Source organism: Meriones unguiculatus, chromosome 16 (genome assembly GCF_030254825.1).
Source record: "Meriones unguiculatus strain TT.TT164.6M chromosome 16, Bangor_MerUng_6.1, whole genome shotgun sequence".
In the NCBI taxonomy this organism is placed as follows: Eukaryota; Metazoa; Chordata; class Mammalia; order Rodentia; family Muridae; genus Meriones; species Meriones unguiculatus.
In genome coordinates, this window is record NC_083363.1 from 56,263,490 (window position 1) to 56,284,256 (window position 20,767).

At 44.9% G+C, this 20,767-nt stretch overlaps 1 protein-coding gene across 9 annotated transcripts in view; it reads left to right on the top strand.

Annotated features, from left to right (window-relative positions):
- Window positions 1–20,767, top strand: part of Dst (dystonin) — a 405,488-nt gene that overhangs the window by 43,598 nt on the left and 341,123 nt on the right. For all 9 annotated transcript variants that reach the window (XM_060369832.1, XM_060369829.1, XM_060369837.1 and 6 more), the window contains exon 3: window positions 13,172–13,372. In XM_060369832.1, the coding sequence (XP_060225815.1) occupies window positions 13,172–13,372 (201 nt within the window). The remainder of the gene's footprint in view (window positions 1–13,171; window positions 13,373–20,767) is intronic.

Consider the following 20,767-nt stretch of genomic DNA (forward strand, 5'->3'; position numbering starts at 1 on the left):
TCATCTGCCCATTGCTGTTTCTATAAAATAGACCACTTCCTGGAACACAGAGCAAATCTTAACAAATTTTCAACAATTGAAATAACTCTGTCCTTTATGACCACCTTATAATAAAACTTAAAATCAACAGCAAAAAAAAAAAAACAACTTTAGTAACTATGTAAACACATGAATATTAAATAACATATTACTGAATGATGAGTTCAGCAAAGAAGAAACCAAGAAAGAAATTTTGAAATTCCTGGAATTAAATAAAAGTGAGAACTCAAGACCACAAAATCTCTGCAAACCTTTGGAATACACTAATAGCAGTGCTAAGAGGAAAATTGTAGCTCTTAAATGCCTATATTAAATGAGCACCAACAAATGACAGTAAAACATTTTTGCATTATTTGGAATTTGGAAAAACAAGAACAAACTAAACCCAAACCCAATAGATGCCATGAAGAAATTAAAATCAGAGCAGAAATTACTGACATAGAAACAAAACAGTCGAAAGAATGAGTGAAGCTAAGAACTGGTCCTTTGAAGAGCTTGACTGACCCTTGACCTACCTACCCAAAACCAAGAAAGTGGCCACCCACATTAACAAAACCAGAAGTGAACAGAGACACTACAACAGAACACAGAGGTATTCAGAATAGTATAATGGAATATTTGGAAACCAGTAAGGTGAGAAACCTAAAAGAATATAATGAGTAGAATTCTAGATTTATCCAAACCACCAAAGAAGAGCTTCACATCCTAAGAAGACCCATAATAAAATTGAATAATAAAACTGAAACAGCAACAAAACGTTTTCTGGTTGAAAAAGCCAAGGCTCAAATGGACTTACAGAAGAATTTTATCAGACTTTTTTAAAAGATCTACACGCTGTACTGATTAAATTATGCATAAAATTAGAAACATAAGGAGCACTTCCACACTCCAGTGAACCTAGTATTACTCTAATACATAAATCAGATAAAGACACAACAGTTACAGAAAAGAAATCTACAGGCTAATATTCCTGATGAACATAAATCCAAACTCCCCCATATACTTGCAAGCTGAGTACAGACATAGATCTAAAGGATTATCCACCATGACCAAGTTGGCTCTATCTTGGACATCCAGGGATGCTTCATCATATGTAACCCTTTAAATGTAATAAATTATATTAATGGACTTAAAAGAAAAAATCATGTGATTGTGATTATTTATCTCAATAGATTCAGAGAAGGCCTTTGACAAATCCAACATGCCTTCATGATAAAAGTCTTAATATCTATTAGGACTGGAGTAAACACATCTCAGCATAATAAAGGCCATATATAATAAACCCACAGCCAGCATAATCCTAAATGGAGAAAATCACAAAGCAATCCCATTAAAATCAGAAATGAAACAAGGATGTCCACACTTCCAACTCCTTTTCAGTATAGTAGTCCAAGCACTAGTTAGAGCAATAAGAAGAGAATGGAATTAAAAGGATACAAATAACAGAAGAAAAAGTCAAATTACCACCATTTGCAAATTATATGAGGTTATATATGAGAGATTCCAAAAGTTTCTCCAGAATGTGGCTAGCAGTGGTTAACACTTTCAGCAATGTCACAGGATACAAAGTAAAACTTAAGAGAAAGTCATAAACAAAAACCAATAACAAACATGCAGAAAAAGATCAGTGAAGCTCTCTTGTTCCTAATAGCATCTAAAATAAACATACAAAATGCTCTGTAGGAATAAACCTAACCAAGGAGATGAAGGACCTGTACAATGAAAACTCCACATTTCTGTAGAAAGAGATTGAGGAACATACAAGAAGATGGAAAGACATCTCATGTTCATGGATTGGTAGAATTAATATTGCGAAAAGGACCAGCCTACCAGAAACAATTCCAGAACATTTTTTTCATGGGAATAATAAAAAAAAATCTAAAATTCATTTGTCACTACCAAAGACCCCAGATAGCTAAAACAATCCTGAGTGCTGGAGGAATTGCCAGATTATAAGCTATACTATAAAACCTTAGTAATGAAAACAGCATGGTACTGCACAGAAAGAGATCTATAGATCAGTGGAACAACTTAGAAGACCCAAGCATGACTGTATGTAGTTACAGGCATCTGACATATGACAGAGATGTCAAAATAATGCACTGGATAAAAGGCAGCATCTTCAACAAATGGTGCCAGGGAAGCTGAGTACCCTACTTTCAGAAGGTTAAATTAGACCCATGGTTATAAGCATGCACAAAAATCAGCTCTAAATGGATCTAAGATCTCAATGTAAAATCTGAAGTATTGAAATTATTAGAAGAAGACATAGGCTGTCCCCAGCAAGAAACAGGTGGAAGAAGAAACTTTCTGAATAGGACTCCATTGGCTTAGCAATTTTTAAATTTTTATTTAGTCACTTTACCTCCTGACTGCAGCCCTCCCTTCTCTCCTCCCAGTCCACCCCTCCTCCTATCTTTTCCCCCAGTTTCCTCTCTTCTTCTCCTCAGAGAAGGGGGATGTCCCCCCTGGGTACCAACCTACAGGACTAGGGCATACATCTTCTCCCGCTGAGGCCAGCCATGGCAGCATTGGCTCAGTAATTAAGCCCAAAATGTGACAAATGGGACCCACCTCATAAAACTAAGAAGCTTGAAATAGTCAGTTAAATGAAGAAAAACACCACTGAGTGGGAAAGAATCTTCCACTAGCTGCACATTTTGTTTCTAATTATTTTTATTAATTACAGTTTATTCACTTTGTATTCCCCCTGTACCTCTCTCCCATCTCCCTTCCCAATCCCACCTTCCCTCTTCCCCACCCGTGTCCCTCTCCCAGTCCACTTAAAAGGGAGGTCCTCCTCCCCTTCCCTCTGATCCTAGTCTATCAGGTCTCATCAGGAGTGGCTGTATTGTCTTCTTCTGTGGCCTGGTAAGGCTGCTCCACCCTCAGGGGGAGGTGATCAAAGAGCGGGCCAATCAGTTCATGTCCGAGACAGTCCCTGTCTATATTACAATGGAGGCCACTTGGACAGTGAACTGCCATAGGCTACTTCTGTGCAGGGGTTCCAGGCCATCTCCATGAGTGGTCCTTGGCTGGAATATCAGAAATAATCTCAGGTGTGGAAGATACAATGGAAGAAATTGATGTAGCCGCGCATTTAATAGAGGGTTAGTATCCAGAATATAGAAAGAACTCAAAGAAACAATCAATAAAACAATGACTCAATGAATAAAAGAGCTGTTGACCTGAACAGCGAGTTCTCGATGGAAAAGAAATGGCTGAAAAATATCTTTTAAGTGTTCAGCATCCTTAGCAAGCACAGAAATAAAACTACTATGCAATTTCATCATACCCCAACCAGAATAGTTAAGACCAAGAAAAGAACTGACTACAAATGCTGGTGAGGATGCATGGGAAAGGGGAACCCTAATTCACTCTTGGTGGGTTCAGCCATTCTGGAAGTGGTGGTGGAGAATTTTCAAAAAGCTACCTAGCTACACCTGTCCTTAGCATATTCGTGAAGCATTCTCTCTTACTTGTGGACTCTGGCCCTGGGTATTTAGATGCGAATGTGTAATCTGGAGTAACTGAAGAGACCCAGGAGACGAAGAGCGTCAGTGGGGGAGAGAAGCTGTAGAGAAGGGCATAGCAGTGCTGTGTAGGGAGAGATGGGAGGGACAGGAGCAGGGATGTAACTCAAAATGGAGAGGAAGTGCAATACAGAGAGGGAAGGAGTGGGGATCCCCAACACCAAGGGTGTGTGAAAAGGCTGCGTGGAAACACACTGTTCCATGTTTACTTAAAAATGCACATAATGTATGTGGGAGTGAATGAAACTAGTCCACTTGGGGTGCCCCGGAGCCAGGCAAGGGAAACTTCCCTATGACTTACTAAGCTTCAGACACTCTCCCAAACAACAGAAGCTACTCTTCTTGCTCTGTGCTGCCTTCCAGAGCTCGAAGGCAAGACTCTTGCAGAAGACACCACACACTTTGTACACAGTGTTTGGAGGAATCAAGTTGGAAGTGAAAGCCCCCTGAGGACAAGTGCTAGAAAGTCGTTTGCAGGTTGCCAAGCAGAACAACGATCGGTAGTCCTACCTAGCTGTGAAGCAGTGAGCCACAGCGATAGCCAGCATGGTGACATGCCTCCAAGGGTGCAGTAATGGCATTTCTGTCTTGGGAGTGACCATCAGCTTGTCTAATTGGACAGCACTCTCAGTGCGCAGGAATTCACGCCTGATCCTCTAAACCCAGCTAACTACCCATGGAAGCTGAGGTCATGGATGGTAGAGGAGAACCTTGTTCAACCATTCCCCTAAACCTGTGTAGTCTTTAACAGCAATAATAGTATTATCCTCACACCCACAGATGAGTGAAACTGTCACCTCTCATCAAGAAAGCTTCCTTGTAAGCAGAAGAGACCATCCCAGAGATTCACAGCTGTCCAAACTGCAGAAAACAACCAAGTATGGTGCCCAGCCCCAACTGATATATCTACAACACAACCCTGGCACCTGAGGCTCAGGGAACATGGAGGAGGGGGAGGAGAGATGATAAGAGCTGGAGGATGAGCACGAGTGTTGAGAGATAGTGTTTTCTATATCTGACAAGGAAGCTGCACCCTGAATTGGCAACGGTATGGTTGCCTGAAGAAGACAAGAATAATGGCAGCACTAGTTGATGGGGAAATTTTCACTTGGCTCTACCGTCAGATGAAGAGATGCAGACTGTCATTGGCTCCTGAGAGACAATCGGCCTTCTCCAGGGAAAAGCCCCAGATAGGTTATATATCCCCAAGAGGTCATCCCTAAACAAATACCCACATGATAATCAAGTGGGCTCAGCAGGTTGTGTTTAGCCACATGGATGGGCAACAGTAATTAAAGAGGTCAGGAATTTGGGAGGGGGCCACTGGAAGAACAGGAGGAAGGAGAAGAGGATTGGAAAGATGTAAACACAGTACTCCTGTATAACATTCTGAAAAAAAAACAAAACAAAGTAAAATAAAACGTGAATACCCACACGTGATTAGTAGCTATGGTGTTGGGTAGATCCCAGTAAGAGATGAGGAAACTTTCTCACAGCGCACTGAGCCCCATCCTAAACTTTCTTCAGTGTGATGAGAGCAACTTTAAGGAGACCACTGAGAAAACTTGGTGTGTGTTCATGCAGCGTGCGGCAAAGCTGGCGCCAGAGCATGTGTGAGAATTCAGAAGGCAGAGACAGGCAGATCAGTTATTTTAAAAGTAGTCTGAGGAAGAGTGGTTGTACTGTGCATGGTCTGATTTAGAATTCATTGGCGCAAAAGATACGTGAGTATTCATTGTGGATTTTTTTGGAAACCCAAAGAGTGATGTGTCCTCACTCTTGTAACAGTGCTGTTTTTGTAAATAGAAACAGAGAACTTTCAATTGCGTGATAATGGCTAGAAAAAATCACAGAATTTGCACAAGGTTCTGGGAGTAAACTAAATCCTCACCAGGACTAGAAAGGTCAGGCAGGAGAAGAATGAGGTTGTTCTCTGGATGCACACTGTGGTCCCCGATACAGCACATCTCACAAGTCCAAAGCACTTCATGACTCTAGAGAAGAGGATGAATATCTCAAGTAGTTCTAAACTCAAGAGCCTCCTTTTAGCATTCTAGTTTTTATATCTTCTGCAGCGTAATCTGTGCTTTTTGTATTGGGTGACTTGGGGGTACAGACTCATACATACTGTATTTCGGGGTCTTTGTATGAGTAATTTGATGGGGCTCTTACGAAGAAGAGCTAGGCTAGCTTCTGGATGCACAGAGGTGAGTTTCTTGCAGTTATAAATTCACTGCCCACACTGGAGTTGTGAGCGACCATGGGCAGGACCTGTTCAACTGGACCAGCTGCTGCTGCTGCTGCTGCTGCTGCTGCTGTTGCTATCGTCAGCACAGTCTCTGTGCTGCTGTGCTTAGCCTGTGTAAGGGCTGTGCAGTCAGCTTCTGTCACTCCCCTGTTGTTGTTCCTGTGCCCTTGATCTGGAGACCTACAGGAGTAGACTCTGCTGACAGCTTCTTAGAAATTCAGACTCCCAGGCCCCAATATTTCTCCATCTGACTCTCAAAGGAGGGGCTTTGATGGGTGTCTTAAGTTTTATTTCTTGTCGCTGTAATAAAATGCCATCACAGAAGCGACTTAAGAAGAAAGGGTTTGTCTCACGGTTTGGGGTTATAGGTCATCATTGTGGTCATGGAGGTGGACAGAGCTTGGAGCCATTAGTCACATGATGTGCACAATTAAGAGCAGAGAGCAATGAGTTAATGCATGCATGCTAGTACTCAGTCTCCCCCACGCTTGTACAGCCCAGAATCCCTTGCCCAGAGATGGTGTCACTGCTGGTGGGTGGGATTTCCCACCTCAGTTAACCTAATAAAGACAGTCTCCCGCAGACCTGCACTGAAGGTTTCTGGTTACAGATAGCATACCTGACTCGAACCAAAAGCAATTACAAATATGTGGTAGAATCCGTGGTGATGTCTACTGCTTCAAACAGACAAAAACTAGGCTGCTTCAGCAGGTCTTTAGATACTGGGACTACTGAATTCCTCTTAATTCTTTTCAGTCTTTATGTGTCCCTGCTTAATATTCCAAGGCCACACACTGGAGCTTTAATTCATTGAGGCTTGCCATGAGCCAACCTGGGAGCTATTTGGGGTCATTAACAGGCCAGCTGTAGGTACTGTGAGGCACCTTAGTGTAATTATGTATTGAGACGCCAGGAATGATCAAGACAGCGCAGTTAGGCACTTCCTGTTAAATGACTATCCTAGAAACAATGCCTTGTCAGGAGCTCAAGGGATGGCTTGTGGGCTAAAATCTTGTACTGCTCTTCCAGAGGACCTCAGGAGGTTCCCAACACCCAAGTCAGGTGGCTCAAAGTCACCTGTAATGTCTATGCCTGGGGGCATGGTGCCCTCTCCTGGCCTCCACAGGCTCTACATTCACATGCTCAAATACACACAAACATCAGTCATCATCGTCGTCATCATCGTCGTCATCATCGTCGTCATCATTATCATCATCATCAGCAGCAGCATCTTTGTTTTAAAAGGTGTCAAGGATAGAGAGAAATTGCAGCCCTTCTGTATTGTTTTGGGGTGTTGAAAATAGTAAAGTAACCATGGCAAACAGTATGAAACAGAGGATTCTCCACCAATGAAAATAGAACCATCATGATCCCACTTCTGATGATTTTTCCAAGAGAATTGAATCGAGATCTTAGGGAGATATATGCACTCTCATGTATTACACATCTCTTAAAATGGCTAAGATATGGCCATAAGCTAATGTCAGTCACCTGATTAGTGCATGAAGAAAACATGGCACGTAGATACAGTGACTGTTACCAGCTTAACAGGTAGAAATCCACATGGTGTATCCAACGTGGATGGATGTTAGTGACACTGTGCTAACTGTAGTAACGAAGCCACGGAAGGATGAGCACTGCACCTTCCCTTATTCGTGAAGTGCCTGAAAGATTGAAATCTCTAACTTCAGAGAATGAAATGATGGCTAATAGAGCCCAAAGATGCTGGACATAGAGTAGAGACCTTCTTCCAGTGTCACCCTCCGTTTAACAATACTCTGTTATGCACTTTAAAGTCTGAGGGAGTTTATCTCAAGTTCAGTGTTTTTCCCAGAACACCCCCCAAACACACACACTGAAGATTGCGTCTTGAGAAGTTAATACCCAGAAAGTGCAAGTAGATTGTAATGGCCTTAAAGATGGCAGAAATCCCCTGCAGAGACTTAATAGATGGCCACCACCTATTTAAAGGGTTTGTTATTGTTCTAGTATGCTTCGACAAAATGCTGACCAGAAGCAACTTGGGGGAAGTTGGCTTACAAGTGATAGTCCATCGTCAAGAGAAGCCAGGGCTGGAGCTCTAGGCAAGGACTGAAGCAGAGGGAACAGAGGACACTGCCTTCAGGCTTGCTTTCTTAAACAGCCCAGGACCACCTACCCAGCATGTACCCTACCACATCAGTCAGCAATTAAGAAAATTCCCTACCAGACCTGCCCACAGATTAGTGTTACTGAGACAATTCCTCAACTGAGAGCTCCTTTTTCCACATTGTGTCAAGTTGACAAGAACACCCAACACAGGTGTTGCTACCAGAGAGTAGGAAATCACCTCCATGCTTGAGTGAGGCGAGCGAAAGCTGGTTGAGCCTCTCCTAAAACACCTTTCCTAGAGAACCAAACGTGGATACAGAGGTGAAGGCAACATTAATAAAACTGGAGTCAGGGGAAGAACAGGGCACAGATCAGGGAGGTAGAGTGGGTGAGCCAGGAAAACCAAGACCCAGCCCCACGTGGCTTTATTTCTGAAGGTTTTTGTTGAGTTGGTCATGATGGCTGCCCAGGATGACATGAGCAGCTTGTGTAAAATGCGCTCTCCTCAGGCCAGCGTAGGAAGAGATCACCAACAGCACTTATTACTGTCCCTTCTCTCCTGTCTGCTGAGGGGATGTTCTGTGAGTCCCTAATTCAGGATGGGTGTTTAGGTAGGAGAGAGCCAATCATAGATTTATCTATCTATCTGTCTATCTATCTATCTATCTATCTATCTATCTATCTATCTATCTATCTTTAGTGTTTCATACAATACATTTTTATCATACTCCTTTCCCTCCCTCAACAACTCCAGCTCATCCCTCCCTCACCTCCTTGCCCACACAACTCCATGTTCTTTCTCCCTGTTGAAACAAAACAAGTGCAAGTGTGCGTGCCCACACAAACACACGCCTGTGGAGTCCGATTTGGATGTTCATACTTCTGATGGAGAGTTTTACCTTCTGACGTTCTTAGCCTTGTGGTGGAGCTGCACCACTCACTGTACTTTCCTCTTCCTTTAGCTGTGTGACTTTTGTTAGTTTGGGGCCAGGAAGGGATGGCGAACTGCAGCCATCATCATCCTTTCTCTTGTGTCCAGGTTAAGGCTGAAGCAGCTCTCGTGGTCCATTTGACTCAGGGGTGACAGGCGGTTTAAGGATTCCATGATGAAATGTTAGCCTGTGAAAGCACCCAGCATCCTCTTGGGAATCTGCCATCCCTCCCAGTTCCCTAACTCTGCTCACCCAGTGGTATCTGGGCAAGGTCAAATGAATGGAGAGAAAAGGACTATGTCCTTTTAAATCCTATCACCAAAAAGAGCTTACAGCACCACCTGCTGTCTTTAAATAAAATTTCCTTCAGCTAGGTCACCGCTTGTGTTTTATAGCGTTTAGGATGATAAAGGACTGAACCTCTGCAGTGACTCAGTGAAATAAAGCCGACCTCGAGGTGATGGTTTCATCTTTAAAGTATTGGCCATCACAGCTCAGAACTGCGTGAGATTCGTTGGTGCAGAAGCCTGAAAGTAAGCTATCCAGTCATAATGGCGCATCGTGACACAGAAACACCACGGCCAGGCCCACACGCTGAGTGTCAGGACTAGCAGTTGAGCACAGCGGTTAGACTCACTTTAGCGTATATGCCTGGGAATCTCGAGCACCAACACTCACCCCAGTGATTGGTGCCTCTCGTGTCCTCAGCAAGACGACAGCAGTGTGACTCGTTTTCCTTTCACATCTGGTTGTCTTCAAGAATATGGTTTATTTGCACAAGTGATGTGTAGTCATCACAGCTGACACTTCCATCCTGTTGTATGCCAGGCACTCTGCTTAATGCTTTGCATAAGCGATATCTTTATTCTCCTCTGTAAACCTGTGGAGAAAGTGGTTGAGTGCTCGCTTTAGAGGTAAGGAAATAGTGAAGTGACTAGCCAAAAGCGCACAGCTAGGAAATAACGGAGGCCATGTAATGGGCCTGAATAGTCTGGATGTGAAATCTGTGTGCTCTACTCTAATGCTTAGAAAATTTGATTCTAAAGTAATACAGTTATATTTATACAGAATGGAAGTTACAGCGGTCTGCATGGCAGTGGGAAAAAACGATTTTTGTTGATTTCCGCTTTGGTATCATAAGCAATTCTGTGAGCTGCAAGATGGTTCAGGAGATAAAAACGTTACCCGGTAACTGGAGTTCAAGCCCGACTCACATGGTGGAAGGAACACGTGCTTCCTTCCACAGTTGTCCTTTGACCTCTGCAGGTGCACCATGGTGTGGACACACACACACCCGACACAAATCCACATACACACACTGATACACTTCAGCACAGACACACATGCTTACACACACACATACACAAGTATAATTTAAAAAGTAATTTAAGTAAATTGTGTATTTGTGTGTGACTTTAAGAGAGCTTTAGGCAATGTTCACCCCCTAAGTGTTTCTCGGATTTGTACACCACCGAGGACTGTCAGTAATAATGGAACCCTGCAAAAGACAGCTGCTTGTTACTCATAAGAAGAGAATCTCCATTTTATCAAACAAACATTTGAATCACTCCATTACTACAAAAGTTAGCAGTGATATTTAATGCCACCTAGTGGTTAGAATAAACCGTGGCGCGTTGAGATTCTTCATCTTCAAACTACAGAAATTATCCTCAGTGAGTCTAATTCAGAAGAAGAAGAGTGAAAGTGTGCTTGCTTCTAGACAAGTGCATGGCTGCCAGTTTTTCTGAGTGTCCCAGCTTCTGCTTCCAACACGGCTTGCGGTTGCCCCCAGCTCCCTGTCCCTAATCCTCTTCCCCGGCAGCTGCTGTAATACCTCCTGGGCTGTGTGGGGGCTGCAGAGATCTTCCGGACTGTTTTGAGTTGAAGAGGGCCAGCTGAGCTCTCACCAGAGGGCGGGATGGGAGCAGGCCGCTAGGAACAGGTCCAGACGATGATGTCATTCCGAAAAGCCGCTTGCATTTCCTCCTCGGCCCTTTCCTTGACCTTGGTGCTACACTGTGTGTCCTCCTCCACTCAGCCTCCTCTTCTTCATATCCTTCAGTTCATGTAAGAGGTCTCTACAGTCAGATACCAGGACATCTCCAGGCTCGTCAGTGAGAACTCCCTGCACACACTGGCCTTTCTGAACCATGCGCGCGCGTGCGTGCACACACACACACACACACACACACACACGATAAGACCTTCCTTGAAACATGCTTCTTTTTCTGGCGTTGTTAATCTCCACTCCTTCTTACCTCACTGGAGTCTTTCACTCTTCTGTGTCTCTTCTAACAATCAGACAAACCAGGAACACAGAGGCTTCCCTTGGACATCTGTTGCTAGCCCTTTTATTTCATCCATACTTGAGTTACACTCTCCTGCTGGCACATCCTCAAATACCATCTCCACTGCTTGTAAATAGTTCAGACATGTACCTGCCCTGTTGCTTGGTCATTCATTCCTAAGCTCTGCCCCTGGCCTGTTGCTTGGTCATTCATTCCTAAGCTCTGCCCCTGGCCTGTTGCTTAGTCACTCATTCCTAAGCTCTGCCCCTGGCCTGTTGCTTGGTCACTCATTCCTAAGCTCTGCCCCTGGCCTGTTGCTTAGTCACTCATTCCTAAGCTCTGCCCCTGGCCTGTTGCTTGGTCACTCATTCCTAAGCTCTGCCCCTGGCCTGTTGCTTGGTCACTCATTCCTAAGCTCTGCCCCTGGCCTGTTGCTTGGTCACTCATTCCTAAGCTCTGCCCCTGGCCTGTTGCTTGGTCACTCATTCCTAAGCTCTGCCCCTGGCCTGTTGCTTGGTCATTCAGTCCTAAGCTCTGCCCCTGGCCTGTTGCTTGGTCATTCATTCCTAAGCTCTGCCCCTGGCCTGTTGCTTGGTCATTCAGTCCTAAGCTCTGCCCCTGGCCTGTTGCTTGGTCACTCATTCCTAAGCTCCGCCCCCAGCCTGGAGCGTAAGCGCTATTCAGTCTTCAAGCGCTGCCGCCCACTAACCAAGCCAAACAGAGAATATCCTCAGCTCCGTTCAGCTCCTGTCCCTGAGACCTGCTACCACTGAGAGTGCTGAACTGCCTGCCCCCTTTTGCCTGTGTGTTTGGGAAACTCAGTGTAAATGACTTCTTTTGTTTTCTGGTAAATTACTTCCTGTTTCTGCCACAAGAGGGCTGAAACCATCTTTGATACCTTCTGAAATTGTTTTCACACTGTGGCCTATCTGAACTTGTTTCCTTGCCCAAAGAGCTATGCTCACCTCACCTAAAGAGAGAAAAATCTCAGAGGACTGTTTTACCAACTGCCTGCTTTTTTTCTAGATATGCCACTGGGAATTTCACAAATGCTCTTTATTTGGAACCTGAGAGTCTTACGAATAGAATGTAAACATTTCATGGATTAGGAAAGTTGACACAGGACATGTTGAGTCAATTGTGTGGCTTTAGCTAACGTGCTGGCATTTGGACGCAGGCCCATCACTCCCACCTCACATCTAGCCCTGGGTCTTCCCTTTGTGTATGCTATCATGATCCTTTGCAGCCTACTTTCCCTCCAAAAAGATTCTGCTCCCAAGAGTGCAGAGGGGCTCTCTGCCCATCATTTCTGTTGATGTAATAAGTTAAGTACCCAAACAAAAGTGATTTTAAGGGAGGAAGGGCTTATATGGCATACAGTTCCGGGTTACAGTCCATGTCAAAAATGTCAAGGCACTAGCTGAACCGTCAGGGTACACCCACAGTCAGGAGCAGAGAGAACACGGGTGCATGCACGGTTACTTGTGCTCAGGCTCTTTTGTATACTGTGTACTCCAGGACGCAGACATAAGGAATGATGCTGCCCACAGCGGGCAAATCTTCCCACCTTAGTTAATGCAGACAAGACAGTTCTGCACATGCATGCCTGTAGGCCTGATCTAGACAGTTCCTCATTCAGACTGGATTCCCAGTGATTTTTAGATTGTGTCAAGTTGGGATTTACAACTAAGTATCCACCTGGCCTGGTGTTCTATCTCCTACCTTATCCTCTGTTTCATGTATAAGCAGAAGTATTTGTAACTTTGCTGAACAATGCAGAAGTAGAGCAGGATCCCCATCTGTCCTGCATTCCTCCATACATTTGCTGGATCTTACGACCATTTTCTCAGGTATAAATACCGTGAATCCTGGGGATAATTTTTCCCATGTGTTCATTCTCTTATGCTCACATTGGGAATGTGCATGATTTCATTGACTAGGGGAACTTGGGGAGCACTTAGTGTAACTAAGTCCAGAGAATATTGATGCAGAGTCAGTGAAAACCTGAATTCCTATGTGTGTGTGTATTTCCTGCCACAGGGATTCCGAGCAAGTCCTCGCCACATCAGGAGACGAGTTGCAGCGGCTGCAGCTGCCCGGCTAGAAGAAGCGAAGCCTGTGGTGGAAGCTCACCATCAGAGCGAGCAAGAGTTGGCAGCGAGGAAGCGAAGGATCAAGAAAAATAGCCGAGTGCAGCCAGAATTTTATCATTCTGTCCAAGGTGCTTCAACCAGAAGGCCTGTGAGTAGAGAGCTGTCTTTTGTATAAGTGTTGAATGCACAGTCATTTTTAGGTCGTGTCAAGTTGAAAATGGTGAAATCATTCTCTTAGATAAGTTTGGATTAGATAATTGGGCTGTTGTCACCCCCACAGAGTGACACTGTGGTCACATCAAAAAAAGGGTTGTGGTTTCTAAGAAGGTGTTGGGTAGGTCCTTGCTAGAGGCAAGAGCAGGTCAGTGTCACACAGACTGATCCAGCGTCTGGGGAATTCCTAGTGCCTTTGAAGCTGTGGTCTAGAATGAGGTTGGGTGCTCTAGAGTGAGCAGGCTGACAGGCTGAGGCGTGTCAGTTCCTCACAGCCACAGCAGAGCAGTGTCAGGACAGGAAAAGCACTAAAGAGAGCTGGAATCTGTGCTGGTAGCCGATGGTCCCCTTTTCTAGGGCTGGGGAAGCCTCAGCTTTCTGGTAAAGCCAGCTCAGGGTAACTCTGGGAGACCTTCCAACCATGGCCTTGCAACTGTAGGAAGGCAGGAGCTCTGCCTCCCTAACCGTGTAGGTTTGAATAAGAACGGCCCCCATAGGCTCATATATTTGAATGCCCCCCCAACTCCTCTTGGTGGAACTACTTGGGAAAGATTGGGAGGTATGGCCTTGTTGGGAAAGGTGTGTCACTCGGTATGGATTTTGAGGTTTCAAAAGCCTAAGCCATTCCCAGTCACCTCTCTCTCAGCCTGGTGGCTGTGGTTTCAAGGTGTAAGCTCTCAGCCTTGGCTTCAGAGTCATGACTGCCTAGCTGCTGCTCTGCTCCCTGCAGTGACCATAGACTCTACCCGCTGGAGCTGTGAGCCCTAAATTAGATACTTTCTTGTATAGGTTAGGTTGCCTTGGTCATGGTTTGTCACAGTAATATAACCGTGACTAAGACACTAACCAAGTGTCCTGTGTGACTAGTGACAGCAGCACTGCTTTCCCTGGGGCGCTGGAGATCAGCAGGGGCATGATACCCTCATTTTCTAAGCACATTATTCTAGGTGTTCTGATATTTTTGTCCTGGTTGGTTCTGGCACATGGGTTTTCTAACCAACACTGACAATTAAGGATTTGGGCCTCAGGAAATGCTTTTTGAAAGCTTTAAAATAATATTTCTGTTTTCTCCTTCTTCTGATGTCCAACCTCTTTGCCTTTCTGTATGGGGTTTGAGCATTTTGCCCGAGTCCTCCTTGATTAGTTTCTTTAGGTGTACAGATTTTAGTAGGTTTATCCTAAATTATATGTCTAATATCCACTTATGAGTGAGTATATACTCTGTGTGTCTTTTTGCTTCTGGGATACCTCACTCAGGATGATCTTTTCCAGTTTTCACCATTTACCTGCAAATTTCATGATTTCCTTGCTTTTCATTGCTGAGTAATATTCCATTGTGTAGATGTACCACAATTTCTGTATCCATTCCTCAGTTGAGGGGCATCTAGGTTGTTTGTAGAAAACAGGGAACAGTATAGGAGCCTGCCACAGAGGGCCTCTGAAAGGCTCTACTGTTCAGGGTATCAAAGCAGATGCTGAGACTTATGGCCAACCTTTGGCCAGAGTGCAGGGAATTTTATGAAAGAAGTAGGAAATAATAAGACCTGGAGAGGACAGGAGCTCCACAAGGAGAGCAACAGAACCAAAAAATCTGGGCACAGGGGTCCTTTCTGAGACTGATACTCTAACCAAGGTCCATTGATGGAGATAAACTAGAAACCCTGCACAGATGTAGCCCATGGCAGTTCAGTGTCCAAGTGGGTTCCATAGTAATGGGAACAGGGACTGTCTGACATGAACTGATTGGCCTGCTCTTTGATCACCTCCCCCTGAGGGGGAGCAACCCTACCAGGCCACAGAGGAAGATAGTGTAGCTACTCCTGATGAGACCTGATAAACTAGGATCTGAAGGAAGGAAAAGAAGACTTCCCCTATCAGTGGACTTGGGGTGGGGCATGTGTGGAGAAAGGGGAGGGAGAGTGGGATTCGGAGGGGAGGAGGGGGGCCACAGAGGGATACAAAGTGAATAAAGTGTAATTAATAAAAATTAAAAAAAAATAATGTTTCTGGAACTGCAATGAGTGTATTGTTAGGATTAAAAGATAGGTTCACCTGGCTCTTCCTCATGCTCTGTTGAGCCTACTACGGCCATTTCCTATGCTGACACCCTCAGGGAACTGCCAAGGTTGGACTTGATAATGCCTCTGCAAACCGTAAAACCGCAGATGCCACTTCACTGGGGCCCCTGGGTGGCAGGCACATGAGGGAATAGGCTTAGCAACTAGACCAGCAGAAGGGTCATGCTGATGATGAATCATGTGCAACAGAGCTGCTAATGACAAGGACCTGTTATCGGTGTTTGAGACATAGGCAGGCATTGCTAGGTCGGGGCTGGTGTGTTTAGGCAGAAGGAGTATGGAGAACCGTTTGCATAAGAGAAATACATACCAAAGAAATCTGCAGAAGCTGACTGGGGCCAAAGCGGTTCCACAGGACCCCTGGTTTGGACTTCACTTCCCGTGCTTCACGCAGGCGCCCGGCCAGGGGAGCACGCTGGCGTTGGGGAGGTGAAACATGCAGCACGGGCAGCAGGTCTTCAAGGTGTCAGGCCTCAACTCGGACATCTGTTCCTAGTGCTAGGGAATGGGAGGATGGCTTTTACTCCACTTCCTTCTGAAGGAGCCGCTGGGGTGGAGGGCGAGGTTACAGGAGGGGAGAGTACTAGAGGCTACCCAAATCCTGGCGTGCATGCTCTGGGGCAGGTGGTGCCCACTTCCCCTTCTGATTGTCCCTCTGATATGTTTTACGGGAGACCAGAAGTTGTCAGTCAGCAGCGAGGAGACTGTTGACTGCCTGTTTCCTATGATTCCTGTGCAAACTTTTGAAGTATCTGGCCGCTCACTGCTAACATTCCCGTTTTTATGTTGCCTGTGGACCGAACGGTCTACGTCCTCTGGTGGATTTAGTTACCTGCTGCGATGCTCCGTTCAACATGGGACCAAACTTGCTCCTTTTTTCACCTCTGCATTTGGATAAAGTCAGTGCTGCCACATACTGCTGCAAAAATGACCTCCAGCTTTGGCTGGGAGGTGGGATGATGTCGCATCAAGCACAGCGATCCGGGGCTATTTGGATGGCTTTCTGCGAACCACTTACAGGCATTGCGAGTAGCAGTTTTAATAAGACTCGTTAGTAAGAAAGACTGGCAGAGTAGCTGCAGGGAAGAGTCAGAAAATAGGGAAGTGGCTGAGGCCATTGTAGCTCGGTGGTAAAGTGCTCACTCGGCTGGCACACAGGTGTGGGTTTGCTCCCCAGCACGGAAGGAGGAGGCAAGAACACGACCATTGTAGGCATCCTGTAGTAGGACTACATTCAGGATGACACGTCATGTGGAATGCGTTCGGGCCTTTCACTGCTGGATTCATGATTTATACTTAAGTATGCCTGTAAGACGTGTAATGGGGATCACTAATAGAAGCTTAATTAATAATACATGCGCTTCTTATGTCACTCCTTTGGGGAATTAGCTGTCTCTAAAGCTGAGTAGTTAGTCAGCCAGTTTATCCTGATTTTCTCTCAGTAAATGTGTCTTGAGATTTAATGTCTATTTTAGGGTCTGTCATTGTCATGCTTCGATATCTTGAACCACATTGGAGCAGGAAAGACAATCAGATCCAGCTCCTCCTTTGTGCTTTTGTATTATTGACAAAACGCTCTCTGGTTTCTCAATCCCAGAGCCCTTAAATACTGCATTAATCACTTTTTCATTGCTGTGAACCAACATAGAAACAAGAGGGGAGTCTGTATTTTGTCTCCTGGTTTCAGAAGGTTGCACTCTATTACTAAGAGAGGCAAAGCAGGACAGCCCGGTCTTTGATGGTAGGAGCACATTCACATTCACATTCACACAGCTCAGGCAGGACGGAGCGCAGGGTGGCCCCTGGCAGGAAGCAGAAATCGCCTTCGAGCTCTGTCCTCCAGCCAGGCTCTGCCTCCTTCACTTCACAGCCTTCAGACGGTGCCACAGACAAGGCACTGCGCTTCCGACCTAGGAGAGCATGGCGGGCTTTCCCGAGTAGGACCACAGCGGCTTTCACTGCTGTGGTGAGGAGACTTGTATCCCTACGTGTTTGCCTCCCGCTTCCCGGGCCATGTTCCCTGTGCTCTTCTCTGTTTGGCTTCTCATTTAATTCCTCTAGCAGTTCTCCATTTCCAGAGTAGGAAACTTATACTTGGTAGAAAGCAGGGCAGGCATATAAACCCAGGTCCTCTGGACTTGAGAATGTTAAGGGAAAAATGGGGAATTCTGCATGTTCTCATTTCTCATCTACCTCCTGAATATTTTAACCACAATGGCCCTACCTGAACAGGTGACAGATGCTGTGGACATGAAATCTTTGTGTTTCAAACAATAACATCTGTCAGCTGGGCAGTAGTGGCATGCCTTTAATCCCAGCACTCAGTTGACAGACGCAGCCGGATCTCTGAGTTCAGGGCCAGGCTAGTCCTGGAGAGCCAGGACTATACAGAGAAATCCTGTCTCAGGAAAATAAAACAAACAACAACAACAAAACAATAACAAAAAACCCTCAAAAACAAAAAACAATTATATCAGTCAAAACCCATTTTTTAATTAAATTTTAATTTTTTATTTATTAATTACAGTTTATTCATTTTGTATCCCAGCTGTAGCCCCCACCCTCATTCCCTCCCCATCCCACCTGCCCTCCCTCAACTCCTCCCATACCCCTCTCCAAGTCCACAGATAGGGGAGATCCTCCTCCCCTTCCATCTGACCCTAGCTTTTCAGGTCTCATCAGGACTGGCTGTATTGTCCTTCTCTGTGGCCTGGCAAGGCTGCTCCCCCCTGAGGGAGAGATTATCAAAGAGCCAGCCACTGAGTTCATGTCAGAGACAGTCCCTGTTCCCCTTACTAGGAAACCTACTTGGAGACTGAGCTGCCATGGACTACATCTGAGCAGGGTTTCTAGGTTATTTCCTTGCATGGTCCCTGGTTGGAGAAACAGTCTCAGAAAAGACCCATGTGCCCAGATTTTTTGGTTCTGTTGTTCTCCTTGTGGAGTTTCTGTCCTCTCCAGGTCTTACTATCTCCCCCTTCTTTCCTAAGATTCCCTGCACTCTGCCCAAAGTTTGGTTAATAGTCTCAGCATCTGCTTTGATACATTTCTGGGTAGAGTCTTTCAGAGGCCCTCTGTGGTAGGCTCCTGTCCTGTTTCCTGTTTTCTCCTTCTTCCAATGTCCATCCTGCTTGTCTTTCTGAGTAAGGATTGATCACCTTACCCAGGGTCCTCTCTTGCTTAGCTTTTTTAGGTGTACAGATTTCAGTATGTTTATCCTACATGACATGTCTAATTCCACTTATAAGTGAGTATATACTGTGTGTATCTTTCTGCTTCTGAGATACCTCACTCAGGATGATCTTTTCTAGATTCTACCATTTGCCTGCAAATTTCATGATTTCCTTGTTTTTAATTGCTGAGTAGTATTCCATTGTGTAAATGTACCACAATTTCTATATCCATTCCTCTGTTGAGGGGCATCTGCGTTCTTTCCAGGTTCTGGCTATTACGAATAAAGCTGCTACAAATATGGTTGAGCAAATGACCTTGTTATGTACTTGAGCATATTTTGGCTATATGCCTAAGAGTGGTATAGCTGGATCTTGAGGAAGCTCTATTCCTAATTGTCTGAGAAAGTGCCAGATTGACTTCCAAAGTGGTTGTACAAGTTCACATTCTCACCAGCAATGGAGGAGGGTTTCCCTTTCTCCACATCCTCTCCAGCATGCATTGTCACTTGAATTTTTGATCTTAGTCATTTTAATGGGTGTCAGGTGAAATCTCAGGGTTGTTTTGATTTGCATTTCCCTGATGGCTAAGGACGTTGAGCATTTCTTTAAGTATTTCTCTGTCATTTTGTATTCCTCTACAGAGAAATCTCTGTTTAGCTCTGTACTCTATTTTTTAATTGGATTACTTGATTTGTTGCTTTTTAACTTCTTTAGTTCCTTATATATTCTGGATATTAGAGTCAGATATAGGATTGCTGAAGATCCTTTCCCAATCTGTAGGCAGTCGTTTTGTTCTGACAACAGTGTCTTTTGCTTTACAGAAGCTTTTCAGTTTCATGAGGGCCCATTTATTGATTGTTGCTCTTAGAGCCTGTGCTGTTGGTGTTCTGTTCAGGGAGTTGTCTCATGTGCTAATGAGTTCTAGACTCTTCCCCCAAAACCTATTTTTAAATGGTGATGGAAGCAGTAGATAAGCCCTAAATCTTATTTTTTGCTGTACTCATTACTGGCTTGCTCTTCTGTGTTAGGGAACCCAGGAACCTTGGTTCTAATGTGTAGTCACAGGGATGTAATGGCAGCTCTCAGGCACAGGGACATAAAGGTTCCAGGATTGTTTTTTTAAATCTATTTCTGCTTTATTTCACAGATTCTAGTTCTTTTGCCTACATTTCTCTGTGGCTTAGAGTTAGACCTCTGCCCTTGGCTGCTAATGCTCCTCCATGGTTGTCCAAGCTGTGGCTTGCTTCTGCCTCTGGCAGGAATATCACCTAGGAATACTTCTGAGCTCCTGCCGCAAGATGCTTGTTTATTAAGTTCGAAAATCCAGGGAGTGATTAATAACAGAGAAGAAGAAACAGGCTTAGGTTCAAATTAGGGAAAACAAAAATTTAGGATTTTGAATGTTAAGTTTGAAGTGTCTACAAGATAGCCTAAAGAATGTCTGTTATAGAAGATGTGAATCTGGATTTGGGAGTCATTTGCACAAAGATGTTCTCAAGTCCACAATCTAGATTAGGTGGCCCAGGAAGAGAAGGTTTAGATGGCCCAGGAAGTGAGTGGGAGCTGAACCTTGGTTCTCTCTGACTCAATGTGAGAGTCTGGGAGGAGAGCTGTTAGCGCTGAAGTAGGGAAGCATGGCCTGAAGCTGCTCGGAGGTACATTTTCCCTCTGTTCTAAACGCTTCTCTGCAAGCGGTGAACTTTCACTTAGCTTACGTGTGAGGGATCCTTGTAAGGAGTAGAGTTCAGCCGGTCATTGCAGATGAACTCCAGGAAGCGACAGGCCGCCCGCTTTCCAGACTAGCCTCAAACAAGGTAATTGCTGATTCTGGCCCCTCGCTCTGCTCTCTGTATTCACTTCCCTCTCTTCTGCTGTAAGTGGAACCCAAATGTGATAGGGGGAAACATCATGAATGATTTTTCATCTCTCTGGTAATGTGACTCTAGAATCGCTAATAGTCCTTTCATGATTTGGTTAATGTTGCTCTAAGCAGGGCGTGGTGGTACACACCTTTGATCTCAGCACTTAAGGCAGAGGCAGGGGGATCCTATGAGTCTGAGGGCAGCCAGAGGTACATAG